Raw genomic sequence first — 26606 nt, 5'->3', positions numbered from 1 at the left:
GACCACTGATCCTGCATCTGTAGGTCTTCTACAGCTGGGCCCCCCAACCCAGAGCTGACGTGTCCATTACTAGGGTCATGGGGGGTTGAAGGGTGCTGAATGGGAGTCCTTCGTGGACCATGCAAGGGTCTAGCCACCAGCGAAGGGACTCTAGAACTCACTCCAGTACTGTCACTACTGAGTCCAAGCTGTCTCGACCTGGGCAATAAGTTGAGGTGAACCATGCCTACAGTGGCCTGAGCCTCAGTCTGGCATGCCTGACCACACAGGTGCAGTCTGCCACAACCGAGGAGACTCAGGCATCCCCTTGCAGTTGTGGTGGTGTACTGCCTGAGAGTCTGGATAATATCGGTCATTGCTTGAAATCTGGACTCCAGCAGGATTGCTCTGGCCTGTACCGAGTCCAGCACTGCCCCAATTCATTCTATTCTTTGGGTCGGTGAAAGCGTGGACTTGTTCACATTGAGGAGGAGTCCTAGTCTCTCGAAAGGGTCTCTGAGTAACCAAACTTGGGACTCCACTTACTCCCTGGAGCACCCGCCCCCCCTGCAGCAGCCAGTCGTCGAGGTAGGGATACACTTGTACCTGCCTCTTTTGGAGAAAGGCTGCGACCACCGACATGCACTTGGTGAATACTCGGTGGGCCGTCAATAGACCAAATGGGAGCACTGTGAACTGGTAATGTTTGTGGCTGACTACAGATCTCAGGAAAAGTCTGTAGGCTGGATGAATGGCTATGTGAAAGCACACATCTTTCATGTCGAGAGCAGGGTCAAGGCCAGGGTCTACCACAGAGTTTTTATATTGTTCTGCACTGTCTTGATTAGGGGCAGAGCCACCCGTGATGTACCTTTGGGAGCGAGAATGTCCACCATGGCAACCTCGGTCTCAACAACCTCCTCCACTTGCAACTCCATGTTGTGAGAGTGATTCACCTGAGGATGTCTTGGTGCACCCTGTGATCTATTGGAGGTGGCCCTGAAGCGGACGCCCTTGCTACAGCTTCGTCTGGGAAAGAAGATGAGGTGGCTAGTGGAGTTACCGGGTCCTCCTGTCCCTCTAAGTCTCTGACCTACTCTTGGTCAATAGACGATTGTGGCCACCACAGTCTATGCCTGGGGCTGGTCCTGTTGTGGAGACGTCTCGGTCACAACCAGAGGTTGAGGGGACAGTTGGGACAGGGTGGCCTTGGATCCTCGAGGAGCGAGTCTGTCCCCAGGAGAGTGTTGCGGCCGGCATCCTGACGCTACAGACCTTGATCCCCTTGACAAGGTGCCCTGGACTTGATGATACACCCCGGGGATCCAAAAGGGCCATTGCACCAGGGGTTGCCACTGCTGTTGCCAACTCAGTGGGGCCTCCCTTCATCGATTCTGGGATCTATGCCAACTATGCCTTTAATAATGTGAGTCGACATAGGATTCTGAGGTCCGAAGTACTGATGCTCGGTGCCGCAAGGGAGGCGGGGGACCGGTGCCTGGAATCCAATGACAGAGACCAGTACTGCGTGTCAGGTGCCAGAGAAGGCAGTCAAAGGTCCGGTGCCGTATGTCAATGCCAATCGTCTGTTGGCGTGGGGGACCTGCCCCCTACTTCATTCATCTATGAAGATGGCCTTCTTAGTTGCCATCATGTCAGCCCACAGAAGCTCCCTCCTCTCTCCATGGGTACTGCTAGGAAGTCACCTGAAGTGGCGCACCAGTAGGGATGCTACTTGAAGAAGAAGGAAATGTTACTCACCATGTGCAGGAACTGCAGTTCTTTGAGATGTGTGTTCTGTGCGTGCTCTGCTACCTGCCTTCTTCCCCTCTACTTTTATTTTATTTTTGGTTGTTCCCCAGGGGATGACTAGGTAGAGAAGGAACTGAGGGTGGTTTACCTGAGTTCCCTGATTGCCTTGGTGTCTGCCATAAGGAGGCATAGGGAGCACGTGCAGGCTGAGCGGACACTGCTGGCTAGAAATCTCTGATCAAGGACTCAAGATGCGTATGTGCACCTGGAGTAGAACACCTATGTGGGAGCCGATGGTACCAACGATGATGGGCATACACCAGATACTATAGATGTCAGGAGCTGATGCTTGCTTGGTACTGAGGGTACCACATGTACAGGCACCCCTGACTGAGCTTGCGTTGGTAATGATGATGGGGTTAAGGTGCATGATGGCAACAACAACTGAACAGGATGTTTCATTGCTGATGGCAGGGTCGAACTTGATGGTACCGTGTGCTTACCCTCCCCTTACTAGGGGAGGGTACAGGTGCCGTATCAGAGCTGTGTCTACTGTTCTTTGAGCTCTGGGACTTTGCAGGCCCACAGGTACCAGAGGAAGAGTCCTTGGCCTCAACAGTACCCTTGGAGACTGAGGACCTCGATAGGGACCTGGTCTTTTTTGGAGATGGAAGAGTGAGAGTCCGCGCTCTTTCTGGGAGTCTTCCCAGCAGGCTCCTTTTTGAGAGGAGGTAAGCCCCATCTGTCCAGGGATTCTCCTGACTGGCTCAGGGGGTGGTTGCAGGAAGCATTCCATGGCCAACAGTCTGAGATTTATCTCCCTGATCTTCCTAGCTGTGGACTTAAGGGTCAAACAGAAGGAACGCTTCTGGGACATGTGGAACTCCCCCAGGCAACAGACACACTTGAGAGTGCCCACTGCTTACTGGTATAGCCTCCAAGCAACAGAGGCAGCATTTGAAGTCTGGTGAGTCAGGCATGCCCTGCCAGAAGACGACAAGTCTCCCCCGAGGAAAGGGCGGGGGGGGGAACCACCCACAATCATCTCACCAAAACTAACTATGGTAAAACACTAAGTACAACTATCTGTGCAAAACAAAGAGAAGTCCAATTACGCTCTAGGCAGACATGCTAGGTGTTCCGTAAGGCTGAGGCAGAAGAGAAGGAACGGAAGGTGGTTTGCGTGTGCATCCCTATGTAGCCTCAGTGTCTGCCACCAGGAGGCATAGGGTGCATGCGCAGGCCAAATGGACACTGCTGACTAGAAATCTCCGATCATGGGCTTGAGAGGCGCATGTGTGCCCGACGTGGAGCACCCATAGGAACACTATTCAAAGACGGATAAATTAATCTACTGGACTAACCAGTTTTTCCTTCCACACTTACATCTAATAATATCCCTTCTCTCCCAAAATGTAGTCAATTATAGGATTTCAAAACCAAAAAACCACACACTTACCCTCCCCCTCCAAGTTCTAGAGAGCTGGTATCTCCATTGATAAAGTAGGTGTTTTCTCCAGACCACTTAAACACCTAGAAAACAAGACCCAAATTTGATTATCGGAAATATAATAAACTAAAAAAGTAGGCTAGGGAATTATTCTGGGTAATTGTGTGTGTGTGTGTGTGTAAAAAATAAAAGCAGCATGGTTCATATCTAAAAAAGGCACAACGATAGATTGCTTTAAATTTCACGTGTGTCCAATCAATATGCCTTTGCTTTTCATAGACTTAATATCTTCAATATTTAAAAACAAACAGCCTAATTACATTTTAGGGGTGTCTCACAGTTGCCCATTCTCTAGTTTCTTGTCACTATGGTCTAAGCACTGTGTAAAATCAAACTACTTCTGGAGCTCCCACCTCTCCGGTTTTATGAGTGTTCCATGGTTTATTCATTACATCTTCCCACACAATCAACCTAGAACCTTCTTCTCACCCTCATGGAAGAGTCCAGCTCCTCCAGTCACTTTTGCTGGAAGTACTGCAGTTTGGTAGTACTGAATGAAGAGTTTAGTGATTAGCTGCATTCACAAGCAGTTTGTCACACACCTTCAAACTGATGCTTTCTGAGGAGTCAATTTTTTTCTTCTCTCTCTAACCAAGAGAAGTTGGTCCAATAAAAGAGATTACCCCTCCCACCTTGTCTCTCTAATATCCTGGAAACAACATGGCTACCTCAACACTGCAAAAAAGGGTCTCACGATAAACATGCTGTTCAGTAATGTTTTGTCAAGCATGTTTCACAAGTGGAGCTCCCCCTAGCCATGGGTCCCCTTCCCCAACAAATTACCTTGAAGTTTGGACTAAACGTGTAGAGGAAAGTTTCGCCTGTGCCGTAATAGTGGTCACTAAATCTGAAAGGATGTGTTGCATATGCTCCAAATATCTGTCAAAACAAAAATGGTTGGGTTATACTTGAAGACAATTTGCAAAATTCAAAAGGCCTTTCAAATATAGTTTCTGACAAATAACTGCGCTGACGTTTTAGGTAATAAAGGCTAATTAGTGAAATTCGGGGGGGAGGGAAGGGAAGCTGATCTGGTGTCTGGGTTGTCCACACCCCTTTATAGTTTTAAAAGCCAGAGGGCTCCAGATATGAGGATTCTAGAAGCTACTGGAGTACTTCACACCAGTCCCAAGGATGCTCTCTGCTATTTTATAACAGACTGATAACTGAAGTCTGCTAGTGACTGGAATGGATGCTTGCGAGAACACAATTACAGTTGCAAAGCATGCTCCATAGAAATTGTGAGTTCTGGACAGATTTTTACCTCTTTTAGTACTAATATTTTCCTGGGTTTGAGTTTAAGGATAAATATGCTAATTTAACAGTCAGTACTAAGCATAGTATAACATACGTCTTGTCTTATTTTGACTCCTACTATTCCATATAATTGAATTTGGCTGAAAACTGCTGCTTTGCTAACAAGCGTATGCAACTCTTAAAATTGTATGGAATACCCATGTGAAGGTTGCACTACAAATGATAAAGATAGTTATGTTTAATCTATTTACAATCATAAGCTCTTTTTTAACTGGGTCATTCCAATCCAGGAGACCCCAAAATAAGTGCACTATTCCGAAGTCCTAACCTGGTTGTCCATATCTTTGACGACAAGGAGGACTGGACTGTCAAGAGACGCTGATTTCCTGTACAGAGTTTTCAGGCTGGTTCCGTGCTCCAACGTGCTATATGCAAGCCGCCATGGATATCCCTGCACTCTTGCTGGCAGACAGCGTGCAAGCTAGGAGTGAAAGAAGAGACTAGTGTAGACATTTAATTATATATGATTTCTCTCTCTTCATCTCAAGTCAACAGCCAGTAGAGCACTGCAAAAAGCTGTGCCTGACACCTAGACACTACAGAGATGGGTATTTACAATGCACCCAAAATAAAGAGCTGAAGCATTGTGGTTAGAAATTTAAATCTCCAATATTGTGCCAATATAATTTCTAATGTAACTGTTCCAGTGTCAGCAGGGAAGAAAATGAGAATGTGGGAAAGGGAGCAAACCAAAACTCCATTACTAATTATACCTGTTCTATGTGCATATTCTCTAGGAGCGCGCTGTGGTGCTTTAGGACAGGTAAAGAATCATCGTCATCTTCCTCATAGTAACTGCAAATGCTCTTTCGACGCTTTGCCTCTTCTACAGTGATAATCTGAGACAAGAGGACACAAGTATTATAAATTTGAGTCAATTTCTGGGTTTTCATTAACCTTAAACTGGGACGAGTGAATTAGACTAATGGAGTTAAGTTAGTACCAGACCCAGATCTTATACACTGTGAAGCAGCCCCAGAAAGCTAGTATATCCTATATATGCAGGACCACGCAGTGTAAGGATATACCCCAGGGACAATGTTACATAGTGAATAAAGAAGTGTTGTTTACCCTGTCCCACAATACAAAAACCAGGGGTCACCTGATTAAATTAAATAGGCAGCAGATTTAATATAAACAAGAGGAAGTACTTTTTCCTCACACCACAATTAATCTGTGGAACTCATTGCCATGCGATCTTGTGATGGTAAAAATTTAACTGAGTTAAAAAATGAACTGGATAAATTCATGGAGGATAGGTCCTCCAATAGAAATTAACCAAGACGGTCAGGGATGCAAACTCATGCTCGGGACAACCCTATACTCTGACTGCCAGAAACTGGGAGTGGAAGACAGGGTGGATCACCCCAAAATTGCCCTGATCTGTACACTCTCCCTGAGGCTCTGGTACGGTCACTGTAAAAAGACAAGATACTGGGTTAGATGGACTATTGGTCTGACCCAGTATGGCAGCTCTTATATGCTTATGTCTATGGGTAGCACAGGAAGCATGGAGAGGTCTTCTTTATGGCCTGACAATCCCTTTTTGCTGTATTAACCCCTTGGGGCCATTAGCTGGTAGAGAAACTAAACTATATTGGGGAAGTAGCCTGGTACATACTTAGTCCAACATCAAAGGAGTGCAAAGGCCACCTCCTCCTGAGAGTCACCATGTGTATGTGGGCCATGGGGCTTGGGATATTCTTTCAAATATGAAGGACACAGAAGCTTCTTTGTTTTCCTTCCTGCAGTTAGTCAAGCACAGTGAACTCTTCTCAGATGCTAACGCATAACACTAATATAAATAAGGCTTTAGGTTTCACTTCCCATTATTGCTAACCCTACGGCAGCCCTTTCTTGCCCATTTACAAAGAAATAAACATTTATTTATATAAATTGAAATAAACCACCACACCGAAGAACCAAAAAGAAAGTTACATTTGAGCAAAACCTGGAAGAAAAGCACATGTTCTGAAGGCTGCATCATATAGGTAAGCTCTCAATGAATCTATATGCTCAGTCAAGTATTTAGTTCCAAATTCTTACTAGTGTAAGTTCTTTCTTGTCTTTAAAAAAGTCATTTTGGGAAACTGATGCTTATTTCAAGAAATTTTAAGAATGTATTCCAAGGTCAAATGTCTCATGGTACTTAAATAAAAAAAAAAATCAGACATTTTCAGTTGAAAAACTATCGAATAATTCTTTGGAAATGTGGATTGGTCACTGATAGTTTTAAATCTGAGTTTGCTACAACTTTAAAAACAACATTGATCCATATAAAGACTCATTAGTCAGATTTGGATTCAAATGTTCTTCCTTTAGTTAGAAGGAAAATACCATGCCCTTCCTCCCCCAGAACTCCATTAAGGTCATTGCCTGTTCCACTAGACTGACTGCAGAGTCTGCAGAGAGAACTGACTGCAGAGTCTGTGGCTTCAAATTTATCAGTTATCTAAACCATCTTTTCTATACAAACCTATCACCCTACAATTAAACTCTATGATTCTATGGAGCCGCAGGGCTGAAGCCCCAAACCCCAGCGCTCCTCCCAGATCTAAAGCCCTGAGCCCTGGTGCTCCCATAGGGCAGAAGCCCTGAGGGCCCCTCCCCTCCGAAGCCCTGACCTCCCCCTATGCTGCAGCTGCAGCCCCAACCTGCTCATGGCTGAAGTCCGTAACATTTTGTTGAGAGTTACAGAACATTTCAGATATAAGAACAACCTCCATTCCCAAGGTGTTCATAACTCTGAGGTCCTACTGTACAAACTAAAATTTCATACAGACAGACAATTACTTGTTTATACTGCTCTATGTACTATACACTCAAATGCAAGTACAATATTTATATTCCAGTTAGGGCTGTCAAGTGATTAAAAAAAATCATAATTCATCGCACTGTTAAATAGAATACCATTTACTTACATATTTTTGGATGTTTTCTACACTTTCAAATATATTGATTTCAATTACAACATAGAATACAAAGTGTACAGTGCTCACTTTATATTTATTTTTTATTACAAATATTTGCACTGAAAAACAGTATTTTTCAATTCACCTCATACAAGTACTGTTGTGCAATCTCTTTATAATGAAAGTTGAACTTACAAATGTAGAATTATGTACAAAAAGTAATTGCATTCAAAAATAAAACAATATAAAACTTTAGAACCTACAAGTCCACTCAGTCATACTTCTTGTACAGCCAATTGCTCAGACAAACATGTCAGAGTGTAGGGTTGTCCCGAGCATGAGGTTGCATCCCTGACCATCTTGGTTAATTTCCACTGTTGTAGCTGGTGTTGCAAGGTATTTATGTGGCAGATGCGCTAAAGATTCATATGTCATTTCATGCTTCTACCACCATTCCAGAGAACATACATCCATGCTGATGATGGGTTCTTGCTTGACAACGATCCACAGCAGTGAGGACCAACTCATGTTCATTTTCATCATCTGAGTCAGATGCCACGAGCAGAAAATTAATTTTTTTTTTTGGTGGTTCGGGTTCTGTAATTTCCACATCAGAGTGTTGCTCTTTTAAGACTCCCAGCAGCATGCTCCACACCTCATCCCTCTCAGATTTTGAAAGGCACTTCAGATTCTTAAACCTTGGATCGAATGCTGTGGCTATCCTTAGAAATCTCACATTGGTACCTTCTTTGTGTATTATCAAATCTGCTGTGAAAGTGTTCTTAAAACGAATGCTGGGTCATCATCCGAGACTGCTATAACATGAAATATATGGCAGAATGCAGGTAAAACAGAACAGGAGACGTACAATTCTCCCCCAAGAAGTTCAGTCACAAATTTAATCAACGCTTTTTTTTTTTTTTTAAACGATCATCATCAGCATGGAAACATGTCCTCTGGAATGGTGACGAAGCATAAAGGGGCATATGAATATTTAGCATATCTGACAGGTAAATACCTTGTAACACCGGCTACAAAAGTGCCATGTGAATGCCTGTTCTCACTTTAAGGTGACATTATAAATAAGACGTAGTAAGCAGCATCTCCGGTAAATGTAAACAAACTTGTTTGTCTTAGCAATTGGCTGAACAAGAAGTAAGACTTGCAGGCTCTAAAGTTTTACATTGTTTTGTTTTTAAGAGTGTAGTTATGTAACAAAAAACAAAAAACCAAATATCTACATTTTTAAGTTACACTTTCACGATAAAGAGATTGCACTACAGTACTTGTATGAGGTGAATTGAAAAAAAAACCCCTATTTCTTTTGTTTGCCATTTTTACAGTACAAATATTTATAATAAAATAAACTGGACCCTTGCTAGAACGCGCATCTATATAGCACGAATTTGCATAGATATGGTCGTGGCCATGGATCCCAAATTTAATTACTTTAATTGCAATTCATTTTAACACGGTCCCCGCATTAATGCAGTCCCGCGCATGGATCCCAAATCCTGAGTTCTTGCGAGGGTCTGGTGTAACATAAAGTGGGCACTGTACACTTTGTATTCTGTGTTGTAATAGAAATCAATATTTGAAAATGTAGAAAAACATCCAAAATATTAAATAAATTTCAATTGCTATTCTCTTTTTTAACAGTGTGACTAATCGTGATAAATTTTCTTTTCTTTTATTGCCGTTAATTTTTTTGAGTTAATCGCATGAGTTAACTGCGATTAATCAACAGCCCTAATTCCAATTGATTTATAATTATATGCTCAAAATGAGAATGGAAGCAATTCATCAGTTATGTGCTGGGACACTTTTGTATTTTTATGTCTGATTTTGTAAGCAAGTAGTTTTTAAGTGAGGTGAAACTTGGGGGTGTGGAAGACCAATCAGACTCCTGAAAGGGATACAGTAGTCTGGAAAGGTTGAGAGCAACTGATTTAAGAGATATGAATTTTCTGTTTTTTCCTTTCTTCTCTCATTAACTGTGGTCTCCCTGGAACCTGGACTTTTTTACATTTTTAATTTTGAATATTTTATAAGTGACTCCTCTCCCGCACACTGAGAAAATAGTGGAGGGGGAGGGTTGATTACAAAGCTTTCATAATGCCTCCAGGTTTCAAAAAGAAAGAACTCAAACCAAGTCTACCAGCAAATATGTTTGTACTGATGTATAACTGAATTTGCAAAGACAAGCAGCTGCAGATATGTTTCTTCTTAACAAGTCCATCATCAATTTCTATCAATAAGGAATAAAAGTCAACCCCATCCTACCACCCGAAAAGGGACAGAATTCCAGTTCTTAAGAAGTTAAAACAAAAAGGCATTCAATGAAGACAAACTCTCCAAAAGTTCACCTACTTGCATCACACCAAATGAATTAAATATCTCAATGCTGTAGTCAGGCCAAAACAGCAATGAAGAGATATGCATTACCAACCATTTACAGGTCAGTTCAGGTAGCATAAACATTAAAAACCCCACAGAGATCTGAACTGCAAAAAGTACTGCCATTTTTAGGAACAAAGAAGCAAGCCCCAGCATGCAGAAATATCCAGTTAAAATGCATTTTAGTTTATTGGTACAGAGATAGAACACAGCACCACAGCATTGTATGCAGTCCAACATACCTGCACAAAAGGCTCCTGGTTAGGTCTGACACAGTAAACAATCTGAATATCCAAAGGTATCTGTCGCACTCTCATTGTTATGGAATTTATTTTCACTATATCAAACTTCTCTGCTGTACTGCCAAAGCTGTTTCCTACACGCTAGACAAGGCAGCTACTGCTTCTGCCACGCTGTGATAATATTGCTTATACACTTCCCTGGTACAGTCTTACTTTCTGTTTCCCCAACAGAAAGTATAAGTTTCACAAAGGATTATGACCAAATTAGGGCCTTCCTCAAAGCCATTTCCAGGCAGATCCACCTTCATATGTAAAAGCTGTACAGAGTTGGTTGGTGGGTTTTTGTACCTTTGGAACAATTTCCAGCTATTTCCTTATTACCACCAGAACATATTTAAAATAGAACAATGAGTTCAGCATGATAGGAGCAGTGGTTTGCCTCCCATGCTTTGTGGCAGGCGTTCCGCAGCTCCTTCACTTTGACCCTGCACTGCAGGGTGTCCTGGTCATGGCCCCTTTTGGTCATTCAGCGTGAAACCTGTCCGTAGGTATCATAATTCCTACGGCTGGAGCGCAGCTGGGACTGGACAGCCTCCTCTGTTTCTTTATACAGCATTTAAGCTACAGACTGTCAAGTGGAAGTTAACAATTACAAATGGGGGACAGTTTTTCAATATAAGCCCTACTTTCCATCCCTTTCTCTAACTTTTGAGCATAGCAACTCATTTGTTTGCAGATGGGAATGCTTAAAATAGGAGAGTTGTAGAATTTTTCTAGAGATGTTTGAAATTTTATTATTTAAATTCTTAAATACTAGATCAATTTTTTAAAATTAAAAATTGGTGTTGGAAGGCTAGCAGTTCTAAGTGCTACACTCAGCTGTGTTCTGGAACTAATAGAAGCTGGGGATGGGAGACTTGGATAATGAAGGAGGAACACTGAACAGGGGGTAGGGTGTATTCTATAGGCTCCAAGGAGAAGAGGCTCCAGGCTCTGATATTCAGGCTACTTTGAAAATCCACAGGTCTCCTAAGCTCCAGTCAAGCAGGACTCCTCCTCTTACTCCTGGGGGAATTCTGCACCAAAATATTAAAAATTCTGCACTATAAAATTAAAAATTCTGTACACAATATTTTAAAATGCTGCAAAATTCCACACATTTTGTCAAAATAATGCAATATAATCATGCCAGTTTCAATTAGTTTGGTAATTTATTTAAACTACAATACAGTGGATGGAGAATGGGAGTGGGGAGCATTAGACGAAATCCCCAAACTCCCTTCGTCTAATAGTAATGTAGCTAGGTTTGACATTATAAGACACACACACACACACCCCCATACGTTCACTGTCACATTGTAGGCAACTGAAGAGCACGTAAGGGCTGGGGTATCAAACTCACAATTTATACTGGCTACTGACCATCTCCAGAAAGGTAAGTACCAAACAGTTCATGGAGCCCATTTTGATAGGATTTTTTTTTCAGTCCAAAAATTTAGGCCAGTTCTAATCACTAAGCACCATAAGCATTTATAAGGCCATACTGTTCTTTACACCACTCTGGCAATGTAAAGGAGCCTTAAAACTTTTACATCCGTTTTGTATTCCTGGGGGAATTCACAAAGACAATGGGAACAATTCACTAAGCAGGAAGGCTGCTACATTCCGCTTTGCCCCATGCCTACCTCCTCAGAAACACCTCAAAGCCCTGCCTCTCCATGCCAAGCATGCCACAATAGCAAGCAGGAGGGACAGAGTGTGTGTCTCCCTCTCACACACGACTGCCCACCCCCCACCCCCCTTTACCGTCCTAGTGGTGATTTACGTCTCTACCAGCTGCCCCGGGCGCCTGAACCAACCTGCCTGCGCTGCCAGGGAGGGGCACATGACTGCTCTTGTGGGCTTCCCTTTGCTTCCCCATCAGAAATCATTTTTCTGCAGGGAAGCGAAGAAATCTGTGGGGCCATGAATTCTGCACATGCACAGTGATGCAGAATTCCCCCAGGAGTATCCTCTGCACACCTAGCAGTGGAGAAGCAGCCACTGGGGATAGGGCAAGGAGCAAGTCAAGGAAAGGGGCTGGCTGGAGAATGGGAATGAGTCTGCAACCTGGTAATGAGAACCAGCTGGAGTCGGGAATCAGACAGTGAGGAATGGTTGGGAAATCAAGGCCATCTGTGGGTCCTGGGAATGAGGTGGTCTGAGAAGCAGAAGCATAGAGCTGGTGAGCAATCTCCTCGGGGGGCGAAGGGGGGGGGGAGGGGGAAATCTTTTCATTCTCGACAAAGCTTTCACCAACATTCAAGTTTTCACTAGATAATATACAGAAATGTTCTTGAGGCAGAAGCCTGACATGAGATGAAAGAAGAAATTAACAAAAATACAACAAATTCCAAACAAAACATTATGTTAATTTACAAGTTACTACGCATAATTCAAGAGAAGATACACCAAATAAGTGTGTAAAATAAAATCCCCAAAGCATGAACAGTTACCGAGAGTCACCTTGTTACCCACCCCACACCCCCAGTGAGAGAAAGAGACTTGCTAATGCTTAGGCTGGTGCTGTCAGGCAACTGACACCCAGTCGTTAGCTACCCAAACAATCTCCTCAGGGCTATGCCAGCCTTCACTTTGCTTTACACTTTACCCATAGGGGCACTTCAGTCCCTGAGCTGATCACCCCTGTGATATTCAGCCCTGACACCAGCTAGTCACAGAAACATGAGGTTTGCTATCCCAGTGTACACTCCAGCTTATTTGATTCAATTCAGGATCAGCTTCTATGTAACACCACAGCCCTGAGATATATTTATAATTAAAACAATCCTAAGTTCATCATCAAAAGCTAAGATTTAGGAGACAGTGAATGAGGATAATGGAAACATAAAGGTTATATGTAAAACAAAATCCATACATGCTTTCTAGAGACTGAACTTGGTTAACCTGCTGAAGTTATTTGTCTAAAAGCAGTCTCTTCTCACCTAAATGTCTTTTATAGTGCTCCCAATCAGGACAGGTTGGGATCCTCTTTTCATGAATGTAATCATAGAAATGTAGGACTGGAAAGGACCTACTCCAGACCCCAGCATTAAGGCAGGACTAAGTATTATCCTTCTCGCCAAACCCAACAAGCGTTCATGGGTGGGGGGAAGCGGTTCTTAAAAACCTCCAATGACAGAGATTCCACAGCCTCCCTAGGTAATTTATTCCAGTGCTTAACTTCTCCTTACATTTAGGAAGTTTTTCTTAATATCAAATATAAATCTCTCTTGCTTCAATTTAAGACCATTCCTGCTTGTCTTGTCTTCAGTGGCTAAGGAGAACAATTTATCACCCTTCTCTTTAGAACAATCTTTTACTTGATGACTGTTATCATGTCTCCTCTCAGTCTTCTCTTCTCCAGACTAAACAAACCCATTTTTTTAAATCCTTCCTTGTAGGTCATGTTTTCTAGACCTTTTATCATTTTTGTTGCTCCCCCTCTGGACTTTTTCCAATTTGTCCACATCTTTTCTGAAGTTTGGTGCCCAGAACTGGACACAGCTCTGCAGCTGAGGCCTTATCTGTGCTAAGTAAAGCGGAAGAATTACTTCTTGGGTCTTGCTTACAACGCTCCTGCTAATACCTCCCAGAATGATGTTTTTGTTTTTGTTTTGTTTTTTTTGGGGGGGGGGAAACAATTTTACATTGTTGACTCATATTTAGTTTGTGATCCACTATAATCCTCCAGATCCTTTTCAGCAGTACTCCTTCCTAGGCTGTCATTTCCCATTTTGTACGTGTGCAATTAATTATTCCTTTCTAAGTGTAGTACTTTGCATTTGTCCTTATTGGATCTCATCCTATTTATTTAAGGCCATTTCTCTAGTTAATCCCATTGCCTGATTATTTCCTAAGGTGCAGGATAATGAGATGTCCTTTTGCCTCCTCCTTATATGCTCACATCCCATTTTTTGTACCTAGAGTCAGGGTGATCTGCCGAGATTTATTCCCTGGTGTGACTTCATGTTGAATTCACATATTCATGCTGACTTTATGTGCACTGTGTTGGCTTGCAATGCTTAACTTACACATGAACTGAGGCGGGCAGGTAAATATACATCCCTTGCCTGGCAGAAACCCATTTGTTAAGAAACCTGCCTTGATTCAGAGACTCTTTTAGGAACAAAATTTCTTATATCTGTAAAAAAAAAAAACCACACACCTTTTTATGTAGTATCTGCAAAAACAAACAATGAGGAGTCCTTGTGGCACCTTAGAGACTAATAAATTTATTTGGGCATAACCTTTCGTGGGCTAAAACCCACTTCATCAGATGCATGGAGTGAAAAATACAGTAAGTAGTATAGATACACACACACATACACACAAACCCAGCACAGCACATGAAAAGATGGGAGTTGCCCCTTATCAAGTGGGGTGTCAGTGCTAACAAGGCCAATTCAATTAAGGTGGAAGTGGTGGTATCCATACACACATTTCACAATGGTATTAATGATCAGCGTGATCCTGGCTTTCATTAAAGATCCTACATGACATCATTTATAGATAAATAGATGAAAGCGGTGTACAAGATGATGTAGTTTGTCACGCTTGTTAGGCGTTCTTGTTACAGTACAGTGAACCCTTTGCCAATTGACACTGAGGGGTTCTTACAGTCACAATGGTGGAAATCAGAACCTAATGTTACAAACAGTTCTACCCTTAGCATCAAACCCACAAAGTCTGTTGAACAAAAACATGTTCCAAAGATCAGCACCCAGACCTCCTTAACTCTGTCCCAGTAATGCAACACTCAAAATAAAGTTCACTTATACTTCACAGTTATCTATTCAGCGCAAAGCTTTTTCCCAGAACTGTAAAACTTTAATACCTTATTTATCTTATTCTTTTTCATACGAACATTGTGAAATGTTTGGCCTTTCACACATGTATGTACAACCCACAGATCAGAGATACATCAGCAATGCTGTAAAAGTATTCATTAATGATTTAAAACAGATGCTCAAGCAAGTAGTATGCTAAATGATATTCTCCACCTTGAAACTTCACTGAAGCTGACTTACGAGTGCCCTTTTTTGCAACATTAATACTATTGTAACATTTGTAAAGTTTCAGAAAAAATGTTCTCCCTCAAAAAGGCTACGAAATATGGTTTAAAAAAAACTTTGTATGATAGTTGCAGTAAATATTTGTATAACTTCTATTGACTCTGCTGGAATCAGAAAGTTCCTTGCCTGATCACTACCTTGGATCACTAGAGATATAAAGGGAAAGGGGAGCTGTAGGGATCAGAGTAGGTATGTTGGACAGCCACAAAGCCTGAGGACACCATAATACAAGGAATAAGAGTCCTATCAGTAAAAAAAAGTGCCAGACTGTTAGAAAAATTAAAAGGGTGGGTATTTAGATTCGCAGTGGATGATGCACATTCCCTGTATCATTCTTGATTCTCTGAAAATAGAAGGCACTCACCTCCCAGCTTTTAGCTGATGGCTCACTGAAGAAGTTGTCTATCATATCAAGCTCTTCCTTTTCCACCACTACAAAACCTTGCTCTTTGGCATCTTTTCCATATACTTCTGGTGACCACTGAACAAAAAATGTATACAGATGATCTACCCTGTGAAGCAAAACAAGAGAGGACACGGTATTCAGTTTTCCACAGAATTGTCATATGGTATACAAAAATTAAGGGCCCTATTTTATTAAATTTTCCCCAGAAATTTATCAGAGGTTATTACTACAACAACAAAAATAAGTAAAAATTACCCAGAAAAATTATTAATTTTTTTCCCCACCAAATATTGGGGATATTTGTGTGGATGGAAGGACAAGGGAAAGAATTATTCAGTAGATTAATGCTTTGATGAGTCGAATTCAATGTAGTTTGCTGCAGAACTAAAACAGAACTCAAAACTCAATGCCACCTCTGAGTTTAAGAAAATACTATATTTCTAATCCTCAATTTAAAATTTTCATTTGAACAAACAATTTACTGTTGTAGACTTGGTACTATTAGTCCTATAAATATTTACATTTAATAACTGGGCCACACCATTTGCAGTGCATACACTCAACATCCTTTTCTCCGGTTTTTGTTTTCTTAAAACTTGATTACTTCCTTGTGTTCTGAAACGTACTCTGATACAGATTTTCATTTTCTTTCCATTTTAGTGTGTCAGATCTTTAAACCGTTACCTGCTAACCACTTAAAATGTGTAACGGGTGGGTGTGAGATTCATCAGTACATTCAGATGTACATGCACTTCAATATCATATATATTATTTTGACAGGTGTTTATTTTTAAGCATTTTTTTAGATTTTTATCAACTGAAATTTCAGTTGCAGAGTTGTCAGACAATTATTGAATGACAGAGACATTGAGATTAAAATTTTTTAACGTTTTGTAGACAATTTGCATATTAACAGTTAACATCACATACCAAAATATCCTTAAATCTATAAATACTTGTTTTTACTAATCACTTGCTAGTCGATTTGTAACAAGCCTAATTAAATAGACTAAATCACTGTTTTTTTTCCAATACAGTCTTACTTTGCCTAGCTGTAAATTTCAATTATCATTGAAGGAAATATTTTTTCATCAATATTTATCAACATTTACCAATAAAAATCTAATCCACCCAGGCCTACCTAGAAGATCCTTTCTACATTTCAAATCATTTTAGGACTTATGATCTATGCATGACTGATCTTGAACATTTTTATAAAACACCAAATAAGCAACATCATTAAATTTCATCCTAAAATGTGAATACTGCAATAAAATACCTGTGATTGGGCTAGGTCACTTGACTCAGGCTCATGGGGCTTAGGCTGCAGGGCTATAAAACTGCAGTGTAGACATTTGGGCTCAGGCTGGAGCCTGGGCTCTGGGACCCTCTCCCTCATGGGGTCTCAGAGCCCCCAAGCCCTGAGACCCTGCAAGGGGTGAGGCTCCCAGAGCCTGGGCTCCAGCCTGAACTTCTACACTGCAATTTTATAATCCCCCAGCGTGAGTCAGCTGACCAGCGTCAGCCACAGGTGTTTTATTGCACTGTAGACATTTTCTTAAGAGTCAAATTCTGCTGATGGCTACTCCAGTGTAAATCCAGAGTAACTCCATTTAAGACAATGGAACTACACTGGTCAGAATCTAGCCCTTAATCACTTAAATTATCAACCTCCAAATTCTAGACAGATTAGTCCCCAACTAGAATTTTGCAAGTGAGCTGCAGGGGCACTTTTTAGTGTTTAACAAAATAAATTACACCTACAAAAAGGGACACCAATAGTTGGCTACAAATGCTCTCCCAGATCTCAGCTACATCTTGGGCCACTGGCTCACTTTGGACCCTCAGCTTTGCTGCAACTCCCCAAGCCCCCAAGCAGAATGAGAGGTGGGTTTTTGGGACAAATCCATGTCCCAATGGAGGCCCTTCTGTTTTTACTGAATTTAAGTTCTCATTTTAATTTTTTTAAAAAAGTGACTATGCTCGCAAAGAAAAACATTCAAAATGCAAGGCCAAATCCAGTGTAATCTTTCAGAGCCTGTGGATAGTCTGTAATAGTAGCCCAGAGATGGAGGGAAACTGTGAGAGTGGGTGGGAAGAAGGTCACTGCGTGGAGGGACACCGGAGCACAAGTGTCAGCTATCCATGCTTCCTTAGTGGACCCCAATTTAATCAACCCAGAGATCCAAGTGACGATTCAACCCTTCAAGTCCAACTCTTTCGATTTGCCTACAGCCAAGTTGCCTGTCCAGTACAAGGGCTGGTAAGGAACGTGGACTTTTGCAGTCTATGATGATTATCCCATCCCCATGCTGTTGGGGGAAGACTTGGCCAATGATGTGAAGCAGGCCAAGAGGGTAGGAACGGTCACCCGCAACCAGGCTAAACAAGCAGTGAGGCCTAGCTCTGTTCCGGAAACTTCTATCAGGACCCGGTCAGAGGTGATGGACCCGGACCCCAGGCCAATGTCTGCAACAGCAGTAGTGGATCCAGTCCCAGAGACCCAGACGGAACCAGTCCCAGAACCAGAACCAGCCGAACAACCAACACCAGACCCAGTGTCAGCACTGAATCCAGTACTTGCAACCTCAACACCAGAGGGCCCCACCGAACCTGAACTGGCAGCAGCCCATAACCCTACACAAGAGGCTCAGCCGGAGCCTGAATCCCAACATAGTGCACCAGCGGAGAGCGGTTCACAGTCAACGGAAACAGCCCCATCCCCTACATCGCTTCCAGAGGGACCAAGCATAGGTCCACAATCCAATGAGGAACTGATGTCTCCAGCATCAAGGGAACAGTTCCAGACCGAACAGGAAGCAGATGAAAGCCTCCAGAGAGCTTGGACGGTGGCACAGAGCAACCTACTGCCTCTCTTCAAATCGATCCAGGTTTGTTGTAGAAAGAGGACTTTTATACAAGGAAACTCTTTCTGGGGGACACCAGGAAGACTGGCATCCTCAGAGACAGTTGGTAGTTCCAACTAAATACCGGGCCAAGCTCTTGAGCTTAGCCCATGATTACCCTAATGGCCATGCTGGGTGAACAGGACCAAAGACCGTTTGGGGGGGGTCATTCCACTGGGAGGGAATGGGCAAGGATGTTTCTACCTATGTCCAGTCTTGTGAGGTGTGCCAAAGAGTGGGAAAACCCCAAGACCAGGTCAAAGCCCCTCTCCAGCCACTCCCCATCATTGAAGTTCCATTTCAGAGAGTAGCCGTGGATATTCTGGGTCCTTTTCCGAAAAAGACACCCAGAGGAAAGCAGTACATACTGACTTTCATGGATTTTGCCACCCGACGGCCGGAAGCAGTAGCTCTAAGCAACACCAGAGCTAAAAGTGTGTGCCAGGCACTAGCAGACATTTTTGCCAGGGTAGGTTGGCCCTCCGACATCCTCACAGATGTAGGAACTAATTTCCTGGCAGGAACTATGGAAAACCTTTGGGAAGCTCATGGGGTAAATCACTTGGTTGCCACTCCTTACCACCATCAAACAAATGGCATGGTGGAGAAGTTTAATGGAACTTTGGGGGCCATGATACGTAAATTCGTAAATGAGCACTCCAATGATTGGGACCTAGTGTTGCAGCAGTTGCTCTTTGCCTACAGAGCTGTACCACACCCCAGTTTAGGGTTTTCACCATTTGAACTTGTATATGTCCGTGAGGTTAAGGGGCCATTGCAGTTGGTGAAGCAGCAATGGGAGAGATTTACACCTTCTCCAGGAACTAACATTCTGGACTTTGTAACCAACCTACAAAACACCCTCCGAACCTCTTTAGCCCTTGCTAAAGAAAACTTACAGGATGCTCAAAAAGAGCAAAAAGCCTGGTATGATAAACATGCCAGAGAGCGTTCCTTCAAAGTAGGGGACCAGGTCATGGTCTTAAAGGCGCTCCAGGCCCATAAAATGGAAGCATCGTGGGAAGGGCCATTCACGGTCCAGGAGCGCCTGGGAGCTGTTAATTATCTCATAGCATTCCCCACCTCCAACCGAAAGCCTAAGGTGTACCATATTAATTCTCTAAAGCCCTTTTATTCCAGAGAATTAAAGGTTTGTCAGTTTACAGCCCAGGGAGGAGACAACGCTGAATGGCCTGAAGGTGTCTACTACGAAGGGAAATGTGGTGGTGGTGTGGAAGAGGTGAACCTCTCCATGACCTTTGGGCGTATGCAGCAACAGCAGATCAAGGAGCTGTGCACTAGCTACGCGCCAACGTTTTCAGCCACCCCAGGACTGACTGAACAGGCATACCACTCCATTGACACAGGTAATGCTCACCCAATTAGGGTCCAACCTTACCGGGTGTCTCCTCAAGCTAAAACTGCTATAGAACGGGAGATCCAGGATATGTTACAGATGGGTGTAATCCGCCCCTCTGAAAGTGCATGGGCATCTCCAGTGGTTCTAGTTCCCAAACCAGATGGGGACATACGTTTTTGCGTGGACTACCGTAAGCTAAATGCTGTAACTCGCCCAGACAACTATCCAATGCCACGCACAGATGAACTATTAGAGAAACTGGGATGGGCCCAGTTCATCTCTACCTTGGACTTAACCAAGGGGTACTGGCAGGTACCGCTAGATGAATCTGCCAAGGAAAGGTCAGCCTTCACCACACATCTCAGGCTGTATGATTTTAATGTACTCCCTTTCGGGCTGCGAAATGCACCCGCCACCTTCCAAAAACTTGTAGATGGTCTCCTAGCAGGATTAGGAGAATATGCAGTCACCTACCTTGACGATGTGGCCATATTTTCACCCTAGCTGAGATATGGGGGGCGTGTCATAAATATAAAGGGAAGGGTAAACCCCTTTGAAATCCCTCCTGGCCAGGGGAAAGCTCCTCTCACCTGTAAAGGGTTAAGAAGCTAAAGGTAACCTCGCTGGCACCTGACCAAAATGACCAATGAGGAGACAAGATACTTTCAAAAGCTGGGAGGAGGGAGAGAAACAAAGGGTCTGTGTGTCTGTCTATATTCTGTCTTTGCCGGAGATAGACCAGGAATGGAGTCTTAGAACTTTTAGTAAGTAATCTAGCTAGGTATGTGTTAGATTATGATTTCTTTAAATGGCTGAGAAAAGAACTGTGCTGAATAGAATAACTATTTCTGTCTGTGTATTTTTTTTGTAACTTAAGGTTTTGCCTAGAGGGGTTCTCTATCTTTTGAATCTAATTACCCTGCAAGATATCTACCATCCTGATTTTACAGGGGGGATTTCTTTATTTCTATTTACTTCTATTTTTATTAAAAGTCTTCTTGTAAGAAAACTGAATGCTTTTTCATTGTTCTCAGATCCAAGGGTTTGGGTCTGTGGTCATCTATGCAAATTAGTGACGCTTTTCATCCAACATTTCCCAGAAAAGGGGGGGGGGGTGCAAGTGTTGGGAGGATTGTTCATTGTTCTTAAGATCCAAGGGTCTGGGTCTGTAGTCACCTAGGCAAATTGGTGAGGCTTTTTACCAAACCTTGTCCAGGAAGTGGGGTGCAAGGTTTTGGGAAGTATTTTTGGGGGGAAAGACGTGTCCAAACAGCTCTTCCCCAGTAACCAGTATTAGTTTGGTGGTGGTAGCGGCCAATCCAAGGACAAAGGGTGGAAGATTTTGTACCTTGGGGAAGTTTTGACCTAAGCTGGTAAAGATAAGCTTAGGAGGTTTTTCATACAGGTCCCCACATCTGTACCCTAGAGTTCAGAGTGGGGGAGGATGCATGGGGGCAGGTAAGCAAGATGTGTGTGGAGAAGAGTTTATCTCTGAAGTTTAACGGCAATTTAAAATGTCCATTAAACAACTATTTCACTGCTCCATCACCGTAGCACAACTACTTAGCTAATGTGCTTCTCCAAAGTGGCTGGATAACAGAAATTAGAGATGCAAAAAGGGGGTGGTAAATAAAAGTTATGTGCACTATACAGGCTGAGCAAACCTGGGGATGATCAACAGTAATCAGCTAGGAGAGCTTATGGAAGGCTTATTCTGCAGCTATTGAGGACTCTACTCTCTGCAAATCTGAAGCCACCTGACTAACTCGAACAGCTAACAAAATCTGCATGCTTATAAAAAATATCAAGCTGGGAGAGCTTGTGGCTATCATAATGGTGGAGGAGAGAAGGCTTTTATTTCTAGTTACAAGATTTTTTCCCATGGACAACTTCAGCAGAATGATCTTTCCCACTTCCTGACTTGCTCAAGTAATAGCAAGATTCCTATGCTGAATGGATGAAAAAGTTTCCACATTCATTTGATCAACAGTTTTAAAATTTCTAAGGGGACAACAAAATGTCCAAGTTGCTTACAGACTCATTTTTAGCTTAACCTGTAGAAAACATAGTCACAGTTGAGCTAGACACGTCTGACGTGCAATACTCTGATCCAAAGTTTGGGAAGCTAGCTAAATTTCTACTAATCCCTGTGAAGGGACTGATATGCAGAGAGCTACTGTTGTGAAAGCATGTTTGAAAGTATTTATATTTGTGGGGGGAAAAAAATTCTATGACAGAGCTAGACAAATTCATACATTGTAGACCCAAAGCAGATTCCATAATGTACGTGACAACCTCAAAAACAAAGCCAGACAAGAGGATGGACTGAGAGAACCAGTACGAGCCATTAATAGCAGTTTCTTAAAGCATTATACTGTGCATGTACTGAAAAACTACTGTGTATGCTTACAGCACTGTCTAAGTATAAAACTGTGTGGTTAGCATTCGCTAAAATCCCATGTACATTTAATGTAAATTAGGTGCAGCCCTTGTACCAATGGTAGGGTGTGCAACCCACGGTGCTAGAAAAGTTTTGCATCACTGACCTATTTAAGAGGCAGGCAAATTTTGAGAGATTTTTTATTTTTTTAAATTATTTTGACTAAGGCCAGTTTTACTATCTAATTCAGTCATCTGCTTTTCAAACCAAGGTCCTTGTATTAGGCAGTCACTACAAGAAAAGGTCAGTTGTTCAAAGGATGAAATGATGTCCCTTCTGAAGGTAACTGAAGAAGTGATATACAACACATCACCTCTGGTTCAGTGCAACATTATAAATGTGAAAATGGAGGAATTCCCAGTTCTTACTTTCTAAAAATTATAACTGACAATTTCCTAACTCAAAAAGCGTTGCATCCAACATGGGGAAAACCTGTCTTAGACCTAATTTTGCCGATAAAGAGGACATGATCACACAACTAAAAGTTAAGGGTTGCCTAGATGCATGCAACTGTGACTGGATTACATTTGTTATGTGCACAGAGATAAAGTCCCAACCAGTAATAAATATATAAATATTAAATATTATTGAATATGTATAAATATATATATATACACACACACACACAGTGCTTTACCAGGGACATTTCACAAAGATGAATATTATAAGCCAGATGAGCTAGGAGAAAGAATTTAAATAGAAAAATGTTAGTGATAATTGGGAACTGTTCAAGAACATTTTACTAGATGTCCCAAAAGCAAAAACATGAGAAAGAAGGCTATGCTGGTTAAACAAAAAAAACAACCTCTGACCCATACCCTTGCTTAGAGGGAAACTGAAAGCAGTAATAAAAAATAAATATGTAACAAATAGAAAAAAAGGGAAACTTTTAACAGTAAATATATATTAGAGGTGAGAAACTGTAGGAAATTGATAGGGAAGCAAAAGGACACAAGATGAAATCCATTGCCAGCAGAGTTAAGGACAATAAGGAGAGGTATTTTAAAAATATACAGGAACGAAAGGAATCTTGACAATGGTAGCGGTCCATTAAGTAGAACTGTCACTAATAATGCAAAAAGCAAGAAGTATTCAAAAATATTTGTGTTCTGTATTTGGGGAAAAGCTAAATGTTTTCATATCATATGAGGGTGATTAAACAATTCTACATAAGTAACTTAAGGGCTTGTTACACAGCAGCTACTGAAGTTAGACATCTTTAAATCAAGAGTTCCAGATAACTTGCATCCAAGAGTTTTAAGAGAGCTGCCTGAATAGCCTTTTACTTTTTAATAGGTCTTGGAACACTGGGGAAGTTCCAGACGACTGGAAGAAAAGCTTATGTTGTACCAATATTTAAAAGGGGGAAAGAGGGCAACCCACATAGTTTCCCAGACTTCAATCCTGGGAAAAATAATGGAATGGCTGATATGGGACTCAATTAATAAAGTAGGGCAATTTAATTAATGCGGATCAGCATAGGTTTATAGAAAAATATCTCAAACTAACTTGGTATCATTTGTGATAAGATTACCCATTTAAATTAATAGCCTGATGTTATAATACTTAGATTTCTGAACAGCATTGACTTAGTACTGCACAACATGTTGATTAAGAAACTAGAACGATACAAAAATCAACAAGGCAATTTCAATTAATTAAAAAACTGGCTAACTGATAGGTCTCAAAATATAATTGTAAATGGGGACTGTTATTGAGCAGGAGCATTTATAATTGGGCCCTGCAGGAATCAGTTCTTAGTCCTATGCTATTTAATATTTTAGCAATGATCTAGAAGTAAATATAAAATCTAGAGCTGGTTGAAATTCAGAAATGTGGGAAACTTCAACATCCAGGAACAAAGATGCAGACCATACTTAGGCCTTGTCTACACTGCAGAGTTCTGTCGACGAAACAGAGGAGGTTTCACACAGCAATGCCATTGTTGACGACAAAATAAAACCACCTCGACGAGAGAGACCGCTTTTTGCAACAAAGTTAAAGCAACAAGGCATTAGTGTAGACCAGTGGCTCTCAACCTATTTACCAGTGTGGGCCACATATGCGGCTCTCTGTGTGTTACGTGGCTGCATCCACACAATATGTATGCTACCTGTATGGCCCTGAGGATGTCACATGGGCCACAGCTGTGCGCTGACTGGGCCACAAGTGGCTTGCAGGCTGCGGGCTGAGAACCACTGATGTAGACACTGCCGTTTCTTATATCGCCAGAGCTGGCCTCCCCCAGTATCCCACAATGCCTGCCACGACCGCTCTGCTCACTGTTTTGAACTCAGCTGCCCTGCAGGCATGTGCCCCTCCCCTTTCAAAGCTCTGGGAAGTTCTGACAGCTGAGCATGCCTCCGGAATCCTCTCCCCCTGCACTAGGAACACAGCAGCAGGCAGACTGTTGCTGGGGGGGGGGGAGGTGCAGTGCGGTGCGGCAGGCAGGGAGGCTGATGGCTGCCCTCCATCTAGCTATGCAGTCATGCACCCCTCCCTTTTCAAAGCTCTGGGGGAAGCAGAGCTGCTGTGGATATTGCTCCCAGCAGCTGGAGAGTCACAGAACTACAGGCAGGCAGGCAGAGTGGGCTGCTGCTGCGGGAAGGATGGGAGAAGAGAGTGCTGAGCTGTGCAGAGCTGAGGGCTGATGTGTATGCGGGGGGTCCACACACTTGGTTTCTGTCTCCTCCCACCCCCAGCCCACTTCAGTTGGAAAGGAGCTGCAATCTACTAGGATGCCCTTGGAACAATGCAATTGAGAAACCTGCAACATGTGATGCTGTACCTGCCCCATAAGGTGTTGCAAACCCTTCCCAAAGCACCCTGTGGCCAGTTGCACAGTGGGATAGCTACCACAGTGCACTGCTCTCTGTGTCAACATACGAGCTGTTAGGGTGGATGCACTCTGCCGACACAAAGAGCATAATGTGGACATGCAACAGCAGTTCAATTAAAATGCTTTAATTAAAGCAGCATAATTTTTGTCTACAAAACTCTGTAGTGAAGACGAGAATGGGCTACTCCGTCATGGGAAGCAGTGACTCTGAAAAATACTTGAGTGTAATGGTGGATGATCAGCTGAATGCAAGCTTGCTGTGCAATGCTGTGGTTAAAAAGGTTAACATGATCATTGGGAATAGGAAATATTAAGTACAAGTAAGGATGTTATATTACCTCTGCATTTGGCACAGGTGTGACTGCTACTGGAATCCTGTATTCAGTTCTGGGATCAAGGAAGTCTCGTGGCTTGTGCTACATAGGAGGACAGGCTACACTATGACAGTGGTCCTTTCTAGCTTTAGAATCTATAAAGGGTATATGAAAGTGAAAATCCAAGGCACCCACTGGCTGCATGACTAGAACACATTCCAGAACACACTGAAAACCTAATCTATCTATGACTTGGTCTCTTACCTATTTGAAGTTTCAAAGGGCACCAGACATTGGTGCTGGGATGACCCAAGGAGTCCAATCCTTAACTTTATCCAGTCTGTTCCATGAATCATACCAACAATAGGAAAGGGAGGGAAATTTAGGGGCCAGCCTCTCCAGATGTCCCTAGCACCAATGTCCAGAGTCATGTCAAAATCCAAATGGATCCCTGTCACACCATCCATGATGTACAGTCCTGGTGTATTTGACATGGGACCATGTTATGATTCTAGACCCTTGCTAGTTAGAATGGAATTCAACTTGTTTGAAATTTCTTGCAAGAGATCCAACTTCAATAACCACTAATCTCTTCTCAGCTGAATGTCACAGTTTGTTTACAGCCAGGGTTCCCATGAACAGAAGACAAACCAGCCAGAATTTCATCCTGTCATATAAAATTAACTGTGTTGGAAACAGAAATTGCCCATATTCATCAAGCACCAAAACCCTACTACCTTTCTTTCCTGAAGCTACTGTGTGCACCAAACATAATAAGGGAGTGCCAATGAGAGAGAGTCGATGCCTGAACTTACCGTTTCCTGGATGCTGATACCAAGGCAAAAAATAAATCTATACATTTGGCTGATGAAAGGCTACTGTTGATAACGAACAAGGTTTACTTTTTAGTATGGAAACTACTCTGAATATTGTAGTAATTAGAAAAAAAAATTAAAGTAGCATGCACTTTTGTGTTTTGAATTTGTAAGTGTATATTTGGCAGTTCTGGATTCAAGCCTGATATGTATGTACACTTCAGTCCTCACAAAGCAGAATTTAAAACAAAAATGAAGAAATTATTGAATAGTGTGTTTCACCTTGAATAATTTCATACTAGT

General features: G+C 42.4%; 1 protein-coding gene across 11 annotated transcripts in view; it reads right to left on the bottom strand.

The window, feature by feature from the left end:
* NCOA7 (nuclear receptor coactivator 7) overlaps nucleotides 1-26606 on the bottom strand; it is a 167496-nt gene that overhangs the window by 5047 nt on the left and 135843 nt on the right. For 10 of the 11 annotated variants that reach the window (XM_073337224.2, XM_073337228.2, XM_073337223.2 and 7 more), the window contains 5 exons: nucleotides 15588-15735; nucleotides 5272-5397; nucleotides 4827-4979; nucleotides 4025-4120; nucleotides 3191-3264 (listed from right to left, as the gene is read on the bottom strand). In XM_073337224.2, coding sequence (XP_073193325.1) covers nucleotides 3191-3264; nucleotides 4025-4120; nucleotides 4827-4979; nucleotides 5272-5397; nucleotides 15588-15735 — 597 coding nt within the window. Of the gene's footprint in view, nucleotides 1-3190; nucleotides 3265-4024; nucleotides 4121-4826; nucleotides 4980-5271; nucleotides 5398-10109; nucleotides 10403-15587; nucleotides 15736-26606 lie in introns of those variants that run through there. The other variant, XM_073337232.2, reaches the window with a different exon arrangement.

This window comes from Lepidochelys kempii, chromosome 3, assembly GCF_965140285.1.
Source record: "Lepidochelys kempii isolate rLepKem1 chromosome 3, rLepKem1.hap1, whole genome shotgun sequence".
NCBI lineage: Eukaryota > Metazoa > Chordata > Testudines > Cheloniidae > Lepidochelys > Lepidochelys kempii.
The sequence above is the reverse complement of the archived record's forward strand: the minus strand, read 5'-3'. Positions and strand labels throughout refer to the sequence as shown.